Source organism: Xyrauchen texanus, chromosome 8 (genome assembly GCF_025860055.1).
Source record: "Xyrauchen texanus isolate HMW12.3.18 chromosome 8, RBS_HiC_50CHRs, whole genome shotgun sequence".
NCBI classification, from domain to species: domain Eukaryota; kingdom Metazoa; phylum Chordata; class Actinopteri; order Cypriniformes; family Catostomidae; genus Xyrauchen; species Xyrauchen texanus.
Genome location: NC_068283.1, coordinates 23711390 through 23735138, shown reverse-complemented (window position 1 = coordinate 23735138; position 23749 = coordinate 23711390). Strand labels below are relative to the sequence as shown.

General features: G+C 42.8%; 1 protein-coding gene across 1 annotated transcript in view; it reads right to left on the bottom strand.

Annotated features, from left to right (window-relative positions):
* The window catches only part of LOC127648121 (immunoglobulin mu heavy chain-like), a 111055-nt gene extending 102975 nt beyond the window's left edge, over window positions 1-8080 (bottom strand). Inside the window, exons 1-2 of the mRNA XM_052132721.1 lie at window positions 7949-8080; window positions 7565-7859 (exon numbers count right to left, since the gene is read on the bottom strand). Coding sequence (XP_051988681.1) covers window positions 7565-7859; window positions 7949-7988 — 335 coding nt within the window. The 5' untranslated portion in view covers window positions 7989-8080. The remainder of the gene's footprint in view (window positions 1-7564; window positions 7860-7948) is intronic.
* Window positions 8081-23749: the final 15669 nt, after the last annotated feature.

Sequence of the window (23749 nt, the reverse complement as noted above, 5' to 3'; positions counted from 1 at the left end):
ACAGAAATCGAGACTCATCAGACCAGGCAACATTTTTCCAGTCTTCAACTGTCCAATTTTGGTGAGCTCTTGCAAATTGTAGCCTCTTTTTCCTATTTGTAGTGGAGATGAGTGGTACCCGGTGGGGTCTTCTGCTGTTGTAGCCCATCCGCCTCAAGGTTGTGCGTGTTGTGGCTTCACAAATGCTTTGCTGCATACCTCGGTTGTAACGAGTGGTTATTTCAGGCAAAGTTGCTCTTCTATCAGCTTGAATCAGTCGGCCCATTCTCCTCTGACCTCTAGCATCAACAAGGCATTTTCAGCCCACAGGACTGCCGCATACTGGATGTTTTTCCCTTTTCACACCATTCTTTGTAAACCCTTGAAATGGTTGTGCGTGAAAATCCCAGTAACTGAGCAGATTGTGAAATACTCAGACCGCCCGTCTGGCACCAACAACCATGCCACGCTCAAAATTGCTTAAATCACCTTTCTTTCCCATTCTGACATTCAGTTTGGAGTTCAGGAGATTGTCTTGACCAGGACCACACCCCTAAATGCATTGAAGCAACTGCCATGTGATTGGTTGATTAGATAATTGCATTAATGAGAAATTGAACAGGTGTTCCTAATAATCCTTTTAGTGTGTGTGTGTGTGTGTGTGTGTGTATATATATATATATATATATATATATATATATATATATATATATATATATATATTATATATATATATATAGCAAATAAATAGACCCTTAAAAGTCAAAAGTCTCTCTCTCTCACTTTCTCAAACTTTTTAATTGAAGGACCCAAAATGTGATGTTTCTCTTGTCAAGAACCCCTTCCTAAAATGTAAAGGCAGTGTACATTTTTATGTTGGCTAAACTGACCCATTTTGTACTCTCATCCAATGAATAATTCACTTTTATTTTTTATAGTGAGCCACATGACATTAAAATGTCATGTGGCAAATATTCAAATAGTTCATTTATAATTTTTTTTACCCAATATTAGTATATTAGAGAAATATAATTTTTATATATTATTATTATTATTATTTGTAACATGTTTTTTTTGTTTTGTTTTTGCAGTTATTATTGTTCCAAAGAAGCTTTACCGAAAACATTGCTGTTCAGGAAATATTGCTGTTCAACCAGTGAGCAAGCTAAGAACAACAGTGATGATGATGGTAAAAAACAATCCCTAGAAAGATAAAATATGTACAATACGCAAGTGTAACAAACTTAAAGCCAGGAGGGTAAGGAGAACACCGGAAACGGGTTCCTTCGTTTCACAGGTACAGCCTTTAATTAATTATCTCCAGTACTTTACAGTTTCACATCAATATAATACTTTCACAAGAACAGACTCTCCCATATCATGCCAACACTAGACTGGCGCATGTTTCTCCTCTTCCTAACTGGAGGTTCTGTGGCCAACTTTATGCCGCTCTCCCCATGCTCACTGAAATCAGAGACGGGTGTTAGACATAATTTAGCTCAGGTGGAAGCGCCCTTACCGCTTTCTCTCCCGGACGGGCGCTTGACCACGCCCCCGCTGCCACATACCCCCACCGCCCAACTCAGGCTGGGGCGCCATCCGGCCTGCCCACCACTCCCCCACCCCATTACTGGAAAGGAAGTCAGCAGCAGCCATCTGCACCCCCGGTCTGTGGATCACCTTCAATTTAAAGGGCTGGAGCGCCAGATACCAACGGGTGATCCGGGCGTTAGTATCCTTCATGCGGTGGAGCCATTGGAGTGGGGCGTGATCCGAGCAGAGAGTGAAGGCCCACCCCAGCAGGTAATATCGGAGTGTGAGGACCGCCCATTTGATGGCTAGACACTTCTCCACCGTGCTGTACTTGGTCTCCCTCAAGGAGAGCTTCCTGCTGATGTACAGCACTGGGCGCTCCTCCCCCTCCACCACCTGCGAGAGTACGGCCCCCAGCCCTCTGTCTGAAGCGTCCGTCTGCAATACAAAAGGGAGAGAGAAGTCAGGTGCATGTAAAAGCGGCCCCCCACAAAGTGCGGCTTTAACCCGCGTGAACGCCTGTTGGCACATGCTCCGACCATTGGACCGGGTCTGGAGCCCCCTTTTTAGTGAGGTCAGTCAGCGGGCTGGTGATGTCCGAATAATTGGGTACAAACCTCCTATAATAGCCAGCCAGCCCCAGGAACTGCCTCACCCCCTTTTTGGTCTTAGGTCTTGGGCAAGTCGCAATCGCCGCGGTCTTGTCAATTTGGGGACGCACCCGGCCATGACCCAAGTGGAACCCCAGATACCATACCTCCACACGCCCAATCGCGCACTTCTTGGGGTTTGCTGTGAGCCCCGCCCGCCGCAGCGACCTCAGGACCGCCCTCAGATGTTGCATGTGCCGCTGCCAATCATTACTATAAATAATGATGTCATCTAAATAGACAGCGGCATAAGCGGCCTGAGGTCTGAGGATCCGATCCATAAGACGCTGAAACGTGGCTGGTGCCCCAAACAAACCGAACGGAAGAGTCACGAATTGGTGTAATCCAAACGGCGTGGAGAAGGCTGTTTTCTCACGGGAAATTGGTGTCAAGGGGATCTGCCAATAACCCTTTGTCAAATCCAACGTCGAATAAAATCGAGCAGTACCTAACCGATCGAGCAGCTCATCAACACAGGGCATTGGGTACGCGTCAAATTTAGACACTGCGTTAACTTTTCTATAATCCACACAGAACCGTACAGCCCCATCACTCTTGGGAACAAGAACAACCGGGCTGGACCAATCACTGTGGCATTCCTCTATTACGCCCATATCAAGCATCGCATCCAATTCTTCCCGAACTATTTTCTTTTTGTGTTCAGGCAGGCGATAGGGGCGGCTACGTACCACCACTCCTGGCGCGGTCTCGATGTGGTGCTGGATGAGGTTCGTACGACCCGGTAGAGGGTAAAACACATCCGAAAACTCCTTTTGCAACTCTGTGAGCTGGTACGGTGAGAGGTGGTCTCCGCAAGTGACCGGGGTGTTAAGATTGTGTTTTTTGTTTACCTCCGGTCCAAGCTCCACCCTCTCCGGAACTACCGTAGCCAACATCACAGGGACCACCTCCCTCCACAATTTCAGGAGGTTGAGATGATATATCTGACGTGTGCCCCTTCTATCGGTTCGTTTCACCTCAATCGAGATCCCCCACTCGTCGTGTGACCTCAAAGGGTCCTTGCCACTTGGCGAGTAATTTAGAGCTCGATGTTGGGAGCAATACGAGTACCTTATCTCCCGGTGTAAATTCCCTTAGCTGTGCACCCCTGTCATAGAGCCGGCGTTGGCATTCTTGGGCTTGGAGCAAATTCTCCTGTGTTAATTGCCCCAGTGTGTGGAGTTTTGCTCGAAGATCAAGAACGTTCTGAATTTCATTTTTACTATTAGAAGGTCCCTCCTCCCAAGCTTCACGGATGACGTCAAGCACCCCGCGCGGGCGCCACCCATACAGCAGCTCAAACGGGGGAAAACCCTGTGGAGGCTTGCGGGACCTCTCGTACTGCGAATAACAGGGGGTCGAGCCACTTATCCCAATTCCTAGCATCTTCGTGCACGAACTTACGAATCATATTCTTAAGAGTTTTGTTAAATCGCTCCACCAGGCCATCTGTCTGCGGATGGTAAACGCTGGTGCGAATCGATTTAATACCCAATAGTCCGTAAAGCTTGTGTAGTGTTCGTGACATAAAAGTTGTGCCTTGATCGGTGACGATTTCCTTCGGAATCCCCACCCGGGAGATTATTTTGAAGAGTGCGTCTGCAACACTACGTGCTGAGATGTTGCTCAGAGGCACTGCTTCCGGGTATCGTGTTGCATAATCCACTAGGACTAACACAAAGCGATAACCGTGTGCTGACCGCTCTAATGGCTCAACAAGGTCCATGCCAATTCTCTCGAAGGGGACCTCGATTAGCGGAAGAGGGCGCAATGGCGCTTTTGGAGTGGCCGGCTGACATTCCCAGCATGCCGCACACCACCTGCGGACATCGCCGCCAATGCCCGGCCAATAAAAACAGGCTATTAAGCGGTTCAGTGTTTTCCTTTCCCCTAGGTGACCTGCCATCGGATTATAATGAGCTGCCTGGAAAAGCATTTCCCGGCGGCTCCGCGGTATTAAGAGCTGGGTTGCTGCTTCTTTTGTATGCGTGTCCTGCGTCACTCTATACAACCGCTCATTTATAATTGTAAAATAGGGATATGTAGGTGCGACGCTCGGATGGAGTTGTTGACCATCAATCACTCTCACTTGGTCAAAGGCGTGCTTTAGGGTTTCGTCCCGTGACTGCTCCAGAGGGAAATCCCCTTCGGGAAAGCCTCTGTGGATGGGAGGGGCTGCAGCCTCACCCACCCTCACGTCATCCTGACGTGGAGCTGACGAAGACGGCCCCGGCTCCGCCTCCCCCGCCAGAGCATCGCACATAACACATTTCCTCGCTTTCATGCAGGACCCATCCGCACTTATTTCCTTTAATGCATTCTTAAATTCAGGCCAGTTAGTTCCCAAAATCAGCGGATGGGTGAGGCGGGAATAACCGCTGCCTCCACACTGTTTGTTCCCCGAAATTTAATTGCAAGGGTCACCACAGGGTATTTGTGAATATCCCCATGCACACACTTCACCCTCACCATCTTACCTGTGCTCAATGCCCCATGTTGAACCAAGCGTTGGTGGATAGTGGTTTGATTACAACCGGTGTCCACCAATGCTTGGTGAGTACCCCCCATGATTCTTACCGGTACCCGGTATGCTCCGGCTCGATCGGGGGCAGCCTGCGGGTTGTCGGGGACGTGGACCACCATCCCCAGCTCCATCACGGGGCATTGATCCCGGAAGTGCCCCGGGTCCCCGCAGCCCCAGCATGCCGGCCCAGACGCCACGCCCGCACTTGTGTCGGCGGACACCTCCACCTGAGGGGGAGGGTGGCGGGAGGCAGGGGACGTCTACTGCCTTGCGCGGGGAACTGGTCGCGATGGCGGGGCTCCTCGCCTCTGCGGGGCAGGAACGGGCTCTATGGAGAGAGCAGAGTGAGGGGGAGGAGGGGAACACACAGGGGGAGGGGGAAGAGAAGGGGAGAGAGAGCAGGGCTCTTCCATCATTGGGTACGCCGCCAAATGGTCCTCAGCAAGCTGGACGGCCTCCTCCAGGGACGCCGGGCGGTGACACTGGACCCATCTCGTGGTTCCCTTTGGCAGAGCGTGAATAAGCTGCTCCAGTACCACCTGGTCGATTACTCCCCCGACGTCAGGTTTCCCTGCTAGCAACCACTTCCGGCACGCGTCTCGGAGCCGCTGGGAGAAGGCAAATGGGCGGTCCTTCTTACTCTTCTTTAGCGACCGGAACAGCTGACGATTTTGCTCTTCGTGGGGGGGGGTAGCTGAGTGCGGATGTCGGGGATCGGGGCTGGGTTTTTCGCCTGACCAAGGAGGCTCCGGATCGCGTTGCGGTCCTCTGCCTGAGCCCGCAGAACTTCAAAAAATCTCCGGTCCTGGTCTTGGTGCAGCTCCACCATGGACTGTTGGAGGGCCTGGTGCATCCCAGCAAGGGACTGGAGGACATCAGCCAACTGAGAGGGCTCCATGGGGCGTACTTGGATTTTTATTATTTATTTTTTTGTCCCGGGTTTCGGCAGTGTAACAAACTTAAAGCCAGGAGGGTAAGGAGAACACAGGAAACGGGTTCCTTCGTTTCACAGGTACAGCCTTTAATTATCTCCAGTACTTTACAGTTTCACATCAATATAATACTTTCACAAGAACAGACTCTCCCATAGAGACAGGTGTTAGACATAATTTAGCTCAGGTGGAAGCGCCCTTACTGCTTTCTCTCCTGGACGGGCGCTTGACCACGCCCCCGCTGCCACAGCAAGTATATGTTTATAAAAAATATACTATATGTTGTAAGGAAGAAGAAATAATTGACAATTAAAAATCAATAGTTTTTTTTTTTTTTTGTACTTTTATCGATTTTGTAAAATCTTTTTTAATTTTCTCTCAAAATTCCTGGGCCCGCCATCACTCCCTTGTGGCTCATTTGGGGTCCCCGGACCCCAGTTTGAAAACCATTGGCTCAGGCTACTTGCATTTTTGACACTACTGTGTCTCTACTTTTTTTCTGTTACAGCTGGCTAATTCTCAGAAATACTTTTGTTCAGCACCACATGCTCTTGCTTTACTGTGTCACTCTTGTACAGTAGTAAAGGGCATTATCTTCTATTTTAAGACCGTTCATCTGAAGGTACAGCTGATTTTTGCTATCGTCTCTCGAGATGGTAAATTGTCCCTTAACAGATTCAGAATAATAGATGTAGCTATTGCCACCGGATAACATTGCAACCCACTCTGGTCTTCTCCCAGCAGCCTGTCTGATCCAAGCCATCCAGAAGCCACCAAATTTAAAACCAGAAGCAGTACAGGTCAGTTTGTGAGATCCTCCTGGTTTGATAATCACAGACTCTGACTCGAGCAGTGTCTAGCTCCAACAATCTGGAAATTGAGGATAGGACAAGTTGACAACATTAAGAATCACTATCACAGATTATATTAGTGGAATATTCTGCACAGCATATTATTAAAGCTGACTTAAAGATTTTCAGTACCATATGATAGAGAGATCAATAGCACCACAAAAAAAATCATCCTTGGCCCCATGATTAAATATGTGCTGTAGGATTAATACAGACATGGAGGAGTGGAGGTATATGTGTGTTTTTGAATTGACTGAGATGAGTAAAATGTACATACTTGTGCCATCAGCTAGAGGCAAAAATATAAAGAGAAGGGAGATCTCTACAAAACTGTGACTTGTCTGTTCACTGTCTGAAATCAATGATCATGAGGATTAATCTAGGAGTGCTAACAGACATTCACTTGTAGCTCAGAGTTTCACTGTACAAAGTTTTGATGTAGAAAAAAAAAAAAAAAGAATATGATTCGATAAGTATGGTCTAATAAATGTTACTCCCTGTTTGTTTGTTTTTATTTTGTAGCTTATACATTGATAGAGAGAATGTATCAGACCAAAAATGCTAGGTAATCTTTTTGTACATTTAATGAATAGGATATTTTGTCATACACCTCATTCCCACTGCACAGGGTTGGAGCAACCTATCCAGTCTATGCAAGTTAATATGATTTTTAATAGTCACTTAACAATATTGCAGTTCAAATCTGACAATATCCTTTTTATTTTTATTACAAAGGTTCCTTAATTTCATACTACATGCAATATAGTTAGATGTTTTATTTTGTTACATATGAAGATTGAACTCCATATTGGCATTTGACACGCTACTTGTTTGTGTATGTTCTTGCACATGTTCTTCGTGTGATATATAATGATCTTGAGAGAAATGTGTCTGCATTGTTTTCTCTGTAGGTGCTTGGTAAAACATCTATTTAAAAAAAATCTATATGTGAGCAAGTGGACAATGAAACAGATAAATAGAGAGTATCTCTTTTAACTCTCTGGGTATAAATGCTCAACATGCCACGCATGGCTGCACTTCATAAAAACAATACATGTTTTTGATGAGTGCTGCAGACATTTGTCTAACTGTGACTCTTTTGCACAGTAATAAACAGCCGTGTCTTCAGTCTTCAGGCTTTTCACCTCCAAATATACCATGTTTTTGCCAGTGTCTTTTGTGATGGAGAACTGGCCTTGTAGAGGCTGAGCAAAAATAGTGCCAGTGCCACTTTCAATGCGCCCAATCCACTCTAGTCCTCTCCCTGGTTTCTGACGGATCCAGTGCAACCAGCTAAGGGAGAGCCCAGAAACCACACAGGACAGAGTGACTGATTCTCCAGGTTTCTTCACCTCAGGGCCAGAAGAGGTCAATGACTGACCATGCACATCTGGGATAAAATAGAAGATTCAGATAATTAAATATAAATGTTTGCATTGAGAAAGAATGGATAAGTCAAGAGAACAAATTTAAGCTTACATGAAACCAGTACAAGGAGAGTGAATGAACTTAGATTCATTGTCCTCTAAGATCTCTCCAATTCCAAGCAAAAATAATGTAATAGTTGTGTGAGGAGACTTGAATTAGACAAGTGTTCATTACACAGAAAACATACTCTATATGGCATCTTCATTTGAATAAAGGAGGTCCTTTAAATCTGCTGATAAAGTGCTACCTCAAGTTGGGTATGCAAATCATAGATAGCTAAACTATTTTCATAACAGGGTTAATTAGAGTTCACCATGTTTACTCTTAATCGAAAAAAGAATATTTGTGATTTATGAATTATGAGTCACTATATGGAAACTTCTGCATCTGTGGGATAAAATGTGGCATAAGAGTATATTAACTTTTTTTTTTAGCTTGCAAGACTTAACAGACTTGTTCATCTTAAATGTACTGCATGATTCACCAAGGAATTAACCATTTTGTATCAATTGAAGGATAGAAACGGCACTTCCAGAATTTAAAATATTAATAACAATTAAAAAAAATAACAACAATTTTAATTAATTTTTGACACCATTGTTTTTGAGAAACAATTAAAACTAATTTTGCGACATATACTCGCTGTCTGGAATAGAATGTGTGAACGGTAAACTCCTAATCAATACTGGTGAGTTTGGGTGGGTTGATATCCACAATTCACATCAAGGTCTGCTGATTAAATGTAATGGGACAAAATGGAGTGTAGGTTTGTATAGGCTGCCATCTACAGGTTCTGAATTGTTTAGTGTAGACAAAGTTTGTCAAGACAAACTTGAATGGCTTCTCAAAGCCTTGTCTGAAAGTTCGTTTTAACAAAATGAAGTTTAGATTGATTTGCATTTGATTTTTGAATTTTGCATAGACTTGGCCAGTTTGAACTGCTGTGGGAAAAATGAAATTCCAATTTCTTAGAAGTCATTGCAAACTGAGTCAGAACAGTCTCGAGGTCTGTGTCAAGTTTTTTGGATGTAGTTTAATGCTGTTTCATCAACTTGCAGGTTCTTTCCATATAGTCATGTGCTTCTAACGACATCCTTTGCTATACTAAATTAATATTATTTTCAATTAATCTTTCTGAAAAAGTTTACCACCACCCCAGATGTGTATAATCCACTCCAGGGTTTTCCCCAAGGGTTATCAAATCCAACCTGTTACATAGCGATCATCTTTAAGAGGATATCCAGACACCCACAAGACAGTGGTCACCAGGACTAACAATCTCTGAGTCTGAATGTGCTCATGCCACCATCTATATAAAACATTTTTTAAAATAAATATTTACACATCCTGTATCCAAAGTCATTTATTGTAATTTTGCTATGAATTTCATTGACAGCTAATTTCAGTGATTATAATTAAAAACAAAATAAACCTTACAGGATGATGTTGCCAACACCAACAGTGAGAAAACCTTAAGAGAACAATATTACTCCGAGACTAAGACAATAACTTAACCCCAAGTAAAACACACAACAGTTCTGTAATTCTGATTATAAAAGAGAGGAGGGAGTGAAATTTGTATGTGTAATGAAATTAATAGAAATACATTAATTTCTTAGAATTCATGACAGCTCATTTTGAGCAGTTTTTGCTATATTTTGAAGAATTAAAATGACATTTCAAGACAAAAATCTACATCAAAAAGGCAAATAGAAACATCATTGACCTCAATGTAAAGTTTTGTTATACTTTATTTATTCTTTCTGGTTATTATTATTATTATTTTTTTTAAAGTTCAAAGATGCACAGTCTAAAAAATGTAGCTGAAGAAGGGAATTATAATGAATTCAGGGAATATGAATTAATGGTTATGTCTTGTTAACCTATTCAGCCATCAATGAGTTGATGTGAATGTACTTGTTCATTCTTAGAGCAATATTACTCTCATGGCCATTGAAAATGTCACAAATATATTGAAATTCTGTTTTAAGTACAGATAACAAGGATTGGCAGGTTTTAATTGACCAAAGTCATAAATCATACATACCTTTAACATGTATAGAGGTAAGAATCTAAGCTTCTTTAATATGAACAACAACAACAAACTCTAGGAGCCGGAAACATTAGAAACATCCTGGTTACTTCCGTAACCTCCTTTCCCTGATGGAGGGAACGAGACGTTGTGTCGATGTAGTGACACTAGCGGTCACTCTTGGTAGCCGAGACACCTTCTGATTTTTTATAAAAGGGCCTCTGGGAATTGGCGAGTGGTATTTCCACTTGAGTGGTGGTGGCGTAGTGGCTAAAGCACAGGGCTGTTAATCAGAAGGTCGCAGGTTCTAACCCCACGGCCACCACCATTGTGTCCTTGAGCAAGGCACTTAACGCCAGGTTGCTCCGGGGGGGATTGTCCCTGTAATAAGTGCACTGTAAGTCGCTTTGGATAAAAGCGTCTGCCAAATGCATAAAATGTAAAAAAATGTAAATTTGCATGCCACTCCCCCGAACATACTGGAATAAAGGAGGGGCATGCATACCTCTCATTCAGGTTTTGTGCTGAGTAGCCGAGAATAAGGTCCCGGCCATTTCAGCGGGTAGTTCAGCATTGTGGCAGAAGGGACACAATGTCTCGTTCCTTCCGTCAGGGAATGGAGGTTATGGATGTAACCAGGATGTTCCCTATCTGTCACTCACTCTATGTTGTGTCGATGTAGTGACACTAGGGTTCCTCTACAAAAACGTGACTCCCAAAGGGGAAGACACCTTGGAGACCACACCCTGCCCAGAGAGAGAGGGGGGGTTTAGAGTGGAGATACGTCACATGGTCTTGCTGTGTCTAGTCAGAAGTATGTCATGTGGAGAAGTCCCATGGTAGGTCCTACCGAATGGGCGAGGAGACTCTACAAACATGGTGAATGCAGTTTACTAGCAGGGAAAAGTTTTTAGCAGAGATATGTGTCTCAAGGGGTTACCTTCTTGTAACCAGCACATGCAGAGCACCTATCACATTACAGGGCTTAGATAGCACATATACAGGGCCAGCGTTGAGTTTCTCTGCAAACTCGCCTGCCACAGGGCTCGGAGGAAGTCAACCAAGGAACACATTTGTGAACGCTACTGGGAATTAACAATGCACGTCTTTGCATGGAGGTGAAAGGTGCTAAGCGCAAGCGATATACCCGGCTGGCTGACCCAGACTTACCTGTTCATTCCTGCTAAGTCACGGGATGAAAATGGGCTCAACCCGGAGATTATAGGTCCTTGCAAAGGTGTTGGGTGTAGCCCAGCCCGCTGCTCTGCAAATGTCTGTTAGAGAGGTCAGAGCCCAGGAGGCCGCCACACTCCTGGTAGAATGGACTCGTAGCCCTGCCAGGGGCAGCACATGCTGAGCTTGGTAAGCGATAACTATAGTGTCAATGATCCAGTGAGCGCTTCCTTACCACTGTCCACCAAAGCAGACAGAGAGCTGCACAGAGACTCTAAAGCTCTCCGTGCAATCCAAATAGATGTGTAAAGCTCGCACCGGAAACAGCAATGCTAAGGTGGGCTCTGCCTCCTCCTGGGGCAACGCTTGCAGGTTCACCACCTGATCCTTACATGGGGTCTTGGGAACCTTGGGCACATAGCCTGGTCGGGGTCTCAGGATCACGTAAGAGTAACCCGGACCAAACTCCAGGCATGTTTCACTGACAGAGAACGCTTAAAAGTCCCCTACCCTCTTGATGGAGGTGAGGACGTCAGGACGGCAGTCTTCAGAGAGAGTGCATTAAGCTCCGCTGACTCCAAGAGCCCAAAGGGAGCCCCTCGTAGCCCTTGCAGGACTACAGAGGTCCCATGAGGGAACAAGGCACGGTCTGGAGGGTTTCAACCTCCTGGCGCATCTCAGGAACCTGATGATCTGGTCATGCTTTCCTAAGGACTTACCGCCCACTGTGTCAAGGTGTTTCCCCTCCAACCTCTCCAGCAGAAAGGAAAGCACCGAGCTCACTGCGCACCTCTGGGTGTCTTTGCATTCCGGGAAGAACACCACTTAGCAAACAGACGCCACTTCAAGGCATACCGGCACCTCGTATTAGAGGGAGTCCTCGAGTGATTGTGTCTACTACGGCGGAGGGTAGGACACTGAGGTCTTCCATGTCCCATGGGAAGTTGGGACATGGAATGGAGGTTCCAGAGGTCTGGTCACGGGTGCCAGTTGGTGCTTCGTCCCTGAGAAAGAAGGTCCTTTATCTGGGGAATTTGCCAGGGAGGATGTGACGTGAGGAGCGTGAGGTCCGAGAACCAAGTCTGGGTGGGCCAGTATGGTGCTAATAGGACGACCTGCTCCTCGACCTCCCTGACCTTGCACTGGGCCTGTCCAAGCAGGCTCACTGGGGAAATGCATATTTGCGTAGTCCAGGAGGCCAGCTGTGTGCCAGTGTATCTATACCGTGCAAGGGGACATGCGATGGGAGCATAAACCATATTGGCGGTATTAATATGCTTCCATTGCCGTGTTATATACCTGGATCAATGGCCGGAACCTCCGCAGGGCGAGCAGTATTGCCAACAACTTGAGGCAGTTGATGTGCCAACGTAGCCGTGGGCCCATCGCATACAACGCCCCAGTCTTTCTTGGAGTCATCACCCGTGGCGCAATGCCAATCTCGGTACTCGAGTCCGGAGCCAGTTCTGAAGCGGTCTCATATGCATCAACCCGAGTGGTGTGGCTACCGCTGAGGATGCCATATGCCCCAGGAGCCTCTGAAATAGTTTCAGTGGAAACGTTGTCTTCTGTCTGAACGCATTCAAACAGGTCAGCACCAACTGGGCATGCTCGTTGGTGAGGCGCGCCATCATCGAGACTGATTCCAACTCCAGACCGAGAAAGAGATGCTCTGAACCGGGAGGAGCTTGCTCTTTTCCCAGTTGACCTGAAGCTCCAGCCGGCTGAGGTGCGAGTGCACACACAACACATCTCGAGAGTGAGCTATGATTAGCCAGTCGTCGAGGTAGTTGAGAATGCAAATACCCTCATCCCCTAGTGGGGCAAGGGCAGCCTCTGCAACCTTTGTAAAGACGTGGGGGGACAAGGACAGGCCGAAATGGAGGACTTTGTACTGGTACGCCCAACCCTCGAATGCAAACTGCAGGAAGGGTCTGTGTCGAGGTAGAATCGGGACATGGAAGTACGCGTCCTTCAGGTCTACTGCCACAAACCAATCTTGATGTCGGACGCTTGCTAAAATGTGCCTTTGCATCAGCATCTTGAATGGGAGACTGTGTAAAGCCCGGTTCAGTACTCATAGGTCCAAGATTGTCCTCAACCCACCACCTTTATTCAGTACAATGAAGTAGGGGCTGTAAAACCTGTGCTTCATTTCAGCCGGAGGGACAGGCTCTATCGTCCTTCATTTCCGTGTCAGCGTGTCACTGGGTGACCTCACCCGAAGGGGGATGAGGACATGATGCATCCACGAAAGATGTCTCGGTGTGGGCAGTGACCACAGCTATCGTGGACTGTCTGAAGGCGAGAGATATCCAGGAATAACACACAACCAGAAAGTCATCCTTAAAAAGACGCGTCTTTAAAAAGATGTTCCGATGTGTAGCACTCTTTTAGAATATACTCTTTTTGGTGGAAAATACTCTTTTAGAATGTATTCTTAGTAGATCTGCCGAAGCACACAGGGGCGATCTCTGCAGTGCACCCGTGCAGAGAGGGGAGAAAGTAATGCACCATAAGGATCCAGCAGAGGTGAATGGAGGCCGTGGGAATTCAGCTCGCTTATTTCTAAATTAAATAGCGACCGCTCTGCTCCGAAGGGAAAACATGCATGAGCGGCATGCACGCCTCTCCTTTATACCTGTATATTCGGGGGAGTGGCATGCAAATACCACTCGCCAATTCCCATTGACCTTTTATAAAAGACCAGAAGGTGTCTCTGGCTCCCAAGATTGACCCCTAGTGTCACTACATCGACACAATGTCGAGGGAGTGACAGATAGGGTACTGGGATACAAATATTACAGCCAAAAATGGACCAGTACTGACAAAGACAGGTAAAACATCAGGGCATTATAAACACAAAGACTAAATGGTTAAATGAGACACATCAGGGCGCAATCAAAGGAAACCGAGACAAGACCCAAAACAAGGCTTCAAAATAAAAATCCAACCTCCTAGCAAACTCTGGTGGGCAAGGAGTACGAGACCAGGGGGGAAATCAGGAGAGAGCAGAGCCAATGGTGGATCTTACAGGCAATCCGGCGGACTGCCAGGAGATCAGAGTGGAGCCAATGGATGGCCAGGGGACCAGGGAAGAACTGGCGGATGGCCAGGGTACCAGGGCGGACCAGGAGACCAGGATGGAGCAGGCAGAGGATTCGGAGGACATGGCGGTCCAGGCGACCAGGACGGAGGACTCGGAGGTGGACTCTGAGGCCACTGGAGGCTGGGATTAGAGGGTAGGGCAGCTGGAGGCAGGGACTCAGAGGATGGAGCCACTGGGTAATCAGAGGTCAGGACAGGACACTAGAGGGCTCAGTGGACTCCAAGGTCAAGGCAGATGGGGATGTAGAGGGCTCAGTGGTCAAGGCAGCCAGGGACGCAGAGGGCTCAGTGGTCAATATGAGTGGAATTCCTCAGACATGAAAAGATTTCTCTCTTCCCAAAAAGCTAAGCACATACAGTATAGTCTCTCAGGGAAGAATGGTCATGTGAGATAGACAAGTTCTTTCTCACAGCATCAGTTAAGTGCACTCTTTACACAATCTTTAGCATTTCATTATCCCAGCCATATGACCTACCTCTCTCCACCAAATGAGAAACTTCAGACTGTAGTCAGCCACTCCCATTGAGCCTAGATGGAGGCTGGTTTGCTGAGCCACTGGATACTTCATGGGTTTCAAACTTGGCTTGCCAAAACAAAAAGTTGCTAGAGTAGGTCAGTTCTTTTGTATCACGAGGATCTAACTGCAGCTTCTTTAATAGGAAAGGGAAAAAAAACACTCTAGAACAAGGAAACATTAGAAACTAAGATGCAAGCAGTACAGCCAAGAATGGACAAGAACTGACAAAGATAAGGAGAATATGAGGGCATTACATTCGCTAAAACTAATTGGGTAAACGAGACACACCATGGAGCAATCAAAGAAAACAAAGAGCCAAGACAAGAGTCTAAAACATTGCTTCAAAATTAAAGTCCAACCTTCTTGCGACATCGGTTGGTTGCTTGGGGAAAGTCCCTACATGACAATACCACAGTCAACTTCTCTTTAAAAACTAATGAAACTTTATTGACTAATCTACAACATGAAACTAAACTAACACACATAGACACACATAGACACAAATTAGTAAAGGAACATCAAAAGAAAATTAACAGAAAATTATTTTATGGAAATCCATCTGGTCTGTGGCAGAGAAAAATTAACTTATATGGATCAATATGGAGTCTATAGACCATGCCTTGAACGAACTATCAGAGCTTCATTTAATATTCCTCAATTTGAGATCTGGTTAAATTATATAACCCAAATTATATAATAAAATCACAGGTACTACTTGCATTCTTGGTTCATAGAAAGTCTCAATGGTCTGGAGTTCCAAAGAGCATGTGGACTGGTTGCATGCCAGATGGGTGATGGAATGACCAAGTGGAGCCTCGATGCAGTGGCTGAAAAAAGCTTGTAACATCTACATTTTTAGAAACGTTGAGGACTCCGAAAATGAGGACTCCCACGAAGAAAGAACTTGGATCTTTACATTTGCTTCACTCATTCCAAAAAGCATATAGAGCCATCATGAGCCACGATTCCAGTGGATTAATTAATGTCTTCTGAACTGAAACACTAGGTGTAAGTGTAAGAAATAGATCAATATTTAAAAAATGTTTTACTATAAATCTTCGCTTCTAAATAGCTGTAGTATGCACGTTCATGAGAGGATGGAGTTCAAGCTGCCTCTCACGTGACGTAAGCACTTTGGAATGTTGATCTTTGGAAGTAGGGTTGTATCTCTCAGCTGGTGGGAAATCGGCAGGGGAAAAATGTTCACTGCACAACCTCAATATTGTCACGATCCCCTGTTGTCTGCCCCGTGATTCCCGGCCCTCATCACTCTGTCATTGTTCGCACCTGATTGTCGTTTGTGATCATCCTGTGTCTGTGTATTTAAACCCTGTTTGTTTCTCCATTCCTTTGTCGATCATTGAATGTTTCTACTGTTTTGAATGTTTCAGATGTTTTGAACCCTGATGTTTTCTCTGTTACCTGTCTAGCCGTGTTCATCCTGCCGTGTTTTCCCAGTCCATGTTCCTTCGATGTTTTCATGTTTTAGTTTCAGTTTTCCCATCGTGGATGTTTCTTTTGTTCCTGTTTGTTTGTTTTCACTTTGTTTCCAATAAAACCCGCAGTTAGATCCCCACTCCTCGTCTGCCCTCGTCTGCATTCTTAACAAATATTTTCAGTGTTTTGATTTCCCAGAGAACAGTGACATTACTTAATCCACTGGAGTCATATATATTACTTTTATGGTGGCAATATGTGCTTTTTGGAGCTTCAAGGTTTTTGCACCCATTCACTTGCATTGAATGGACTTACACAGCAGAAGTATTCTTCTAAAAATCTTCATTTTTGTTCCGCAGAAGAAAGTAAGTTGTACACATCTGTGATGGCATGAGAGTGAATAAATGATGAGAGATTTTTTTATTTTGTGGGTAAACTAATCCTTTATGGAAGACAGAAATCTATGACTGATGGATCACCTCTTTTATGGTTTGAATCCAATACTTTTGGATTTTCAGCCCTTTTATACAATCATGAATTTGGGAAGTTCCTTGTGAGGAAACGTAAGTATTTCAAACAACATTTAAAAAATAAATAAAAAAAGAAGAGAAGTTTGCTGTCCATTTTCACTGAGACCCTCATAAATATCTTACATAAATTGCTTTTGTGTAGCCCTGTAGTAATTTGTCTAACTGTGAGTCTCTTGCGCAGTAATAAACAGCTGTGTCTTCCGTCTTCAGGCTTTTCACCTCTAAATAAAGCATGTTTTTGCTTGTGTGTTTGGTGATGGAGAACTGGCCTTGTAGAGACTGAGCAAAAATAGTGTCAATGCCACTATCAATATGCCCAATCCACTCTAGTCCTCTCCCTGGTTTCTGACGGATCCAGTGCATGTAGCTGCTCATTGAGAATCCAGACACAGTGCAGGACAGAGTGACTGATTCTCCAGGTTTCCTCCCCACAGAATCTGAGGAGGTCAATAACTGACCACTGACAGCTAAAAAACATGGAATATTAATGTTAGTATGTGATTTATCAATAAGATGACATTAATATTTCAGAACAAATGGGAGTTTCTCACATGAAATAATCATCAACTCCATACTGTAGCATTTCCATGGCACTACAAAACTGTCAAATGAAGAAAATAACAAGCTATACAGTAATACATTTACAATTGTACACTGCAAATTCAGTTTATAACACTGTCTTTTGGGAATTAGAGTGACAGTGACCCTCCCAACAGAATAATTTGCATAGAGGATTTCGAACATATGTTTTATAGTTGCAGTTAAGCTAACAGTTGTTTTTGGTTTTTTTTGTCATTACTAATTATAGTAAGGTGATGCTTTAACTCTGTTTTGGTCCCTGAGACTGACATTTCTATTAAAAAAAAAAAGATTTGTCACTAAAGAATTTCATACATCTTTTCCAAAATGCCAAAATATAAAAATAACATTACTAACTTTTTTAAAGGTAATTTTAACTGAAATCCAAGAAACCATGTGCTTAGTAAAACACAAGTGTGCAACAATATCCAGGTTCTCTGGCCTTGTAAAATCACATCTGCACATGTCAAGACCAAGGCTTGTTGCATTCGGATGTTTTAAGTCTGTGCCTTTGATCAAAGTTAACTTGCGGCATGTGCCATTAGAAATCCAGCTATATATTGGCATTTGTATAGTAAGTGTTGGATGTTTGTATTGTTGGTGTTTTGTGCTTTTTAGGTATGGTGGCCGTTAGAAGGAAAGTCTATTGACAGCTGTTGCTTTGACATTTTGACAAGGGCCTTTTACTCATGATTGATTTAAGGATCAGAAAGGACACCCAGACAGCTTTTTTCTTTGTCATTTGGTGTCAGTCTGTGGACTGTCTCTGTACTGGAGGAAGCTGTCGGTCTTATTTTCACGTGCTGATATTGAACATTTGCATATCGTAAACTTGAGTAAAATAAAGGATCAGGCTGAATTTGAAAGCGCAGCTTCAGTGAGCTGAAATGTGGTCATAATAAGTTGATATCTTTAGTTTGGTTTACTTTGCATATGTTACCCCTTTGCAGGAACTTGCAAAGACAGTGGAGAGTTAAGAACAGCCTGCTGTGGGCAATAAGATGGCATTACATTTGTGTTGATCCAGTTTTACATACATATTTTATAAAACAGTTTTGAGGCTGATCATATGCCTTAAATTTCATTCATATGTCATTAAATGTAATTCGCTCATCAAAGATCATTTGGCTTCATTAAGAATAATATTTCAGGAATCAATAGATAATTAATGCATGATAAAATCTAGAAGGAAAATTATTTTGACAGACAATGGATGATGTCTGTAGTGGTTGATGTACAGTGCTTGTGCTGTTTCTTATGTTGTGGTCGTCTGGCACATATAGACCGCTGTATCCTGTGCTGCTAGAGTCACTTTTTGAGATGCTGAACTTTGCCAGCGAATCTTTCTTTCTTACAGTTCCACCTCCCCATATTTGCATCATCCACTCTTTTTATGGAATTTATAACTGAGGTGTTCATGATCATTCAGCAAAAACTCTGAAACCTTCAGCTATTGTCTAAGTACATTTTCTTTTCAGTTTAAAGGAACTTTTAAACATATTGAAGGTAAAAAAAAAAGTATTGTAATTATTTTAGGATATAGGGTTTATATGTTCTGTATATCCTGCAGTCATATACAGTATTAATTAATTTCTGGAATTGTAATAAGTGCATTGTGTTTATGTTGTTGTTCAGAAACTATTTGTGATCTTTAAATAAAATGTACCGTAAGCCTAAATATTACAGAACTTGCTCTGCAGTGATTTTGTAGAAATGTGGTGGGCTGTAGTAAAGTACATACATTACACATACGGGCAAAGTTTAATAATGTGTCTTTGTACATAACTGTAGTTTTATATGTCACTGTGGCTCTCTTGCACAATAATACACAGAAGTGTCTTCTTTCTTCATATTATTCATTTGTAGATACATCTGTTTCTTGCTGTTGTCTCTGGAGATGGTGAACCGTCCCTGAACAGACTGAGAGTAGTATATATTTCTACTACCAGATGAGATGTATGCAATCCACTCCAAGCCTCCTCCTGAAGCCTGTCTGATCCAGGACAAGTCAGGGTCACTACTAAATCCAGATGCTGTACAGGTGAGTCTGTGAGATCCTCCAGGTTTAATGACCACTGCCTCAGACTCAGTCAGTGTCTGACACCAACAATCTGAAACATCAGCAATTCAACATGAAGTTAAACACAGTGCCACATTAATAATTCGGATTGTCAACAGGTTTTCAAGAGCTCTTCTTACATTCTGTCAGTGCAAACATGAAGATAAAACACAGTGTAGGTACAATATTCATTTTCATATTTGAAAAAGAGGAACCTGATGCAACAGTTACAAGTGACTTTTGTGGATGGAGATAAACAACCCGTTGTAGGAGTAATTTAAGAAGAACAAGAAGTGGGTTTGCATAAGGTGCCCTCTATATGTAAATTTACCTTTCCTTTGACCTCATCTAACCTCTGTAACCATGCCTGCCTTTCAACAACCTTTACGTTCTAAATTACCAGCTCACAGACATTTTTTCTAAATCCATGAGATCTATTCACTATTATGCACTCATTCACTTTGAAACCCATATTTTTAAAGGAAATACACAGTTTATCAAAGTCTTTCTATTACAGAATTTTTCATAAAAGCAGGGTTGAAAATCTATGATCTCTTGTGACTTTAGAGTACACTTACAGTAGGCTACATGTTTAGTGATGGAGAGTGTGCAGGGAAGTCAGCAACTCTATGACTCACCATGGATCACCTCTTCCAGAGTTCGAATCCAAGACCTTTAGATTTCCAGCCAGGACCTTTTATCTATTCATGAATTATATACTTTTGGGGAAGGCCCTCATAAATATCTTTAATAAATATTAGTGCCAGTGCCTCTGTCAGTCCATTCATCTCCGTGGTGTCTGATATATCTAGTGCATCCTCTAGCTGCCCATTGAGAATCCAGACCAGGTATCAGGAACCGGCTTGCGAGGTGTCTTACCATTCACCAACACATGATCATTAAAACTTTCTAGAGATAATTTTCTTGCAGGAAGTGTTGGTGCGATTGCAAAGCTTGAAGTCATAGACACTGTTTTTTTTTTTTATTTCTTAATCCTGAATCTGTCGTACAGTCTACTCCTGGTGAACAAGGTTTGAAATGAACACCTGCCAAATGCGATTTTTTTGCTGATGTGCCAGCCACTGAGGAAGGTGACCTGTAAGACTTCTCAGAGTGATATATGACAAGAAATTAGACCCAAAGAATGATTATATTTTGAAGACCAGACGAAATAAAAGCCGCATATGTGCATCTGATTTGATATATATGCGGAGTGAGATCACAATGTGCAATTAAAGCACTTTTGCAAGACACGCACATGCATTGAGTTCTAGGCATCGTTTCCCAATATTGATCTTAGCTGTAAAGACCATTTTCTATGGGCGAATTTATGAACGTTTGTTCTTTTTTATGAGCGTCCAGGGTGTGAAATTGCACCCTCCACCCGCCAAATGCGATGAGGCTCAATCCAGTTCACGAGCTCTTCATTCAAATGCTGGTATTTCATGCACAAGTAATTTTGCTCATCTACCCACAACAGGTGGGTGACCCGTAAGACGTCTCGGAGTGACACATTACAAGAAATGATGTTAGTCACAAAGACGTGCTTGAAGAAACACACTTTATTCTGTTTTTAAGAACAGACCAAAGAAAAGCCATCAATGTTGTTTCTGATTTACTGTTTGTTCAGAGACATGCAACGGGACCCTACCTCGTGAAAAAAAAAGTGCATGTAAAGAGTTTTCCCTCCTTTTTCTCTTTTTCATTAAACTGTTAACTGTTTGCAAGAATACTGTAATCGATGAGAATGCTGCAAATTATCTCCAATCATCTTGTGAGGTGCTGTGAGTTTCACTTTATTTCCACGGAGTAGTTCGCACTTACACATTATGAGTGTGACTCTGCAGGTTAATTTATATAGACAGGTATCTTTGTATTAAAGAAACAAAGATGAAAGTGATTCAGTCATAAAGTAATACAAGACATGTTGACCTTGAACCTAAAATTGAGTTATATTTTCTTTTCTTTAGGCAGCATAAACTGTATTACCAAAATGCAATACAAACACTTTAGATAAGAACACACATTTGGCTGCATTTTTGGGAACAGAAGCAAATTTATTGGGCCTATTTATTATGATTATAATTATCTTTACATTTATAATTGTCTTCAGTCATTTTTCACCTGGTGTCCTTGACAGATTCTTGCATGAAATCAAAGGGTGATGGAGACGGTAAATGTTTGGATTTGGGGAGGTGGTTATATTTAAGATTTTTTAATCACTTCATTATTATAATTGCTTTTTCGTTTCATTTAAAGTGCAATTTTAATTTAGAAATGTCTTTTGTCTAAGTGTTTGAATAAATTAATTTAATTTTGAAAGCAAAATCAATAAAGCAAAAATATTCACTGACCTTGGGGGTTGACCATATAATTGGATATTATTACCAAAAGGGAATTTTTCATGAACAGTTGTAAAATGAAGTAATTTTATGGCGACCTGCTCAAACATGTGTACTCAATTCTATATTGAAACATGTTACCTATAATTTTTGCATATTTGTTTGTTTTTTGTGTTTTTGAGTTGTCTATTGGCAATATAAAAAAAATTTTATTGAAAAACTTTGTTTTTGAAAATAGTAAATTATTCATTTGTGCTATGGCTCTTTCGAGAGAGAAAAACTGCATCATGCAAAAATTGTCTCCTTAATGAAAAAGGGTTCCTGAACCCTGATCCAGACAGTGCAGGACAGAGTGATGCTCCATATAATTTTATAGTTGTAGTAAAATTAACATAGGCAGTTGTATATGTATTTGTCATTACAAGCTGATATTTCAACACTGTGACTGACTTTTCTAAATTATAATTATAATAATAATAAAAGTAATTAAAGCTGCGAGCAGCGATGACGGGCCCAAGCCGGTGGCACCGCCACCCCTGGGCCTTTAGGGTCGCCGCGCACGACGGGCAATAACGTAAGCTCGCTCGACCGTCGAGAAGATGTGTGCAAATTCCAAGAAATCCACATTCAAACCAAAATATCTGACTTTCTGTTGGTCTGTTTGTTCACTTGAGACATAAGGGGGTGATTTAAAAGCATTTTGAAAGTGACACACTTCCTTCTGCCAGTTGGTGGCGCTATAACTGACTCACAATAGCAACATCCATGCGATCGGCCTCTTACAGCTAACACACTGCTGAAGTTTCAGTCGAGATCAATTAATGTATGCAGAAGTTATAACAGACTTCCTGTTTCTCTTACTGCCTTCTGCCAGTTATTATAGGCTTTGTACTTTACTCACGCTCCAATACCGACGTAGAAAATCATCCTCTTTGCATGCTAAAAATATGCTTGGAAACATCACAGTGGAGCGGTGCTTACTGTGAATGATACTAATTGTACTACTGACTATTTAAACAGAGTAATTTTTATATGGTAGGTTTACTATTTTATTATTATATTTTATTACGGCTATAATGAACAGGCTGCAATGTCAAGATTGCAATGATGGAGTGTGTGTGTGTGTGTGTGTATTTGTAACCTTAAAGGGGTCATATAATGCCATTTTTGTACAAGTTAATATGAATCTTTAGGGTCTAAATGAAAACTTTGTAATATACTTTTATTAAAAATTCTCATTAGTGTTTTAAGAAAACACAAATTTTAACTGCTCAAAAACAGCTCCGTTTTCAGCACGCCGTTTCAGTGCATATGACTTTAAATGATAATGAGGTTTGGTCACCCCGCCCCTCCCTCCGTTCTGGGGGAATTGTAGTCTTGAATCGTATGCATTTGCAAGATGTAAACAGTATTTTGCCAGTATTGTGTTACCATTCATCTTCATGCAGTTATAACTGTTTTTTTTACATTACTTCTTAATCAGTAACATACAAGTAAACCAGGTGTAACTTAGTGTTACCATGTTAACTGTAACACCTGCGTACACAGTTTTTAATAACACAATAACCATAACGCGTTGTTCATTATAAACGTGTGATTATGAATTATATTGAGAACGTCGTGACGTTATGGAAAACATGCCGTAATGTACCCTGAGTGTAAACATTAGCCACATGCAGTTTAGCGTTGTTTTGGTTGAACTCACCTCTGTGTGCTGCTTTACCTGCAGTTGAGCGTTGTTAAACTCACCGATGAATGATGTTGTACGCCACAATGAGCGTTGTTAAACTCACCGATGAATGCGGTTGCCTATGAACGCGCTAAACCTTTGCTGAGAGGGCACTTTGATATCAGATTGTGAGGGTTTTTAAAAATAAAAAAACTGTTGGAGGGTCAGATAAAGATGATCTGGGGGCCACCATTATACTAGCCCTGCCATAGATCATTCATTGTAGCCTATTCCTTTTTATTTTTATTTATTGCAGTCTCGACCCATTCGCAGCAGACTAAAAACGTACGTGCAGGTCCAGCTGTTTCGTTTTGGTGGTGCGATGAAGACTTTCGTCGAACATCA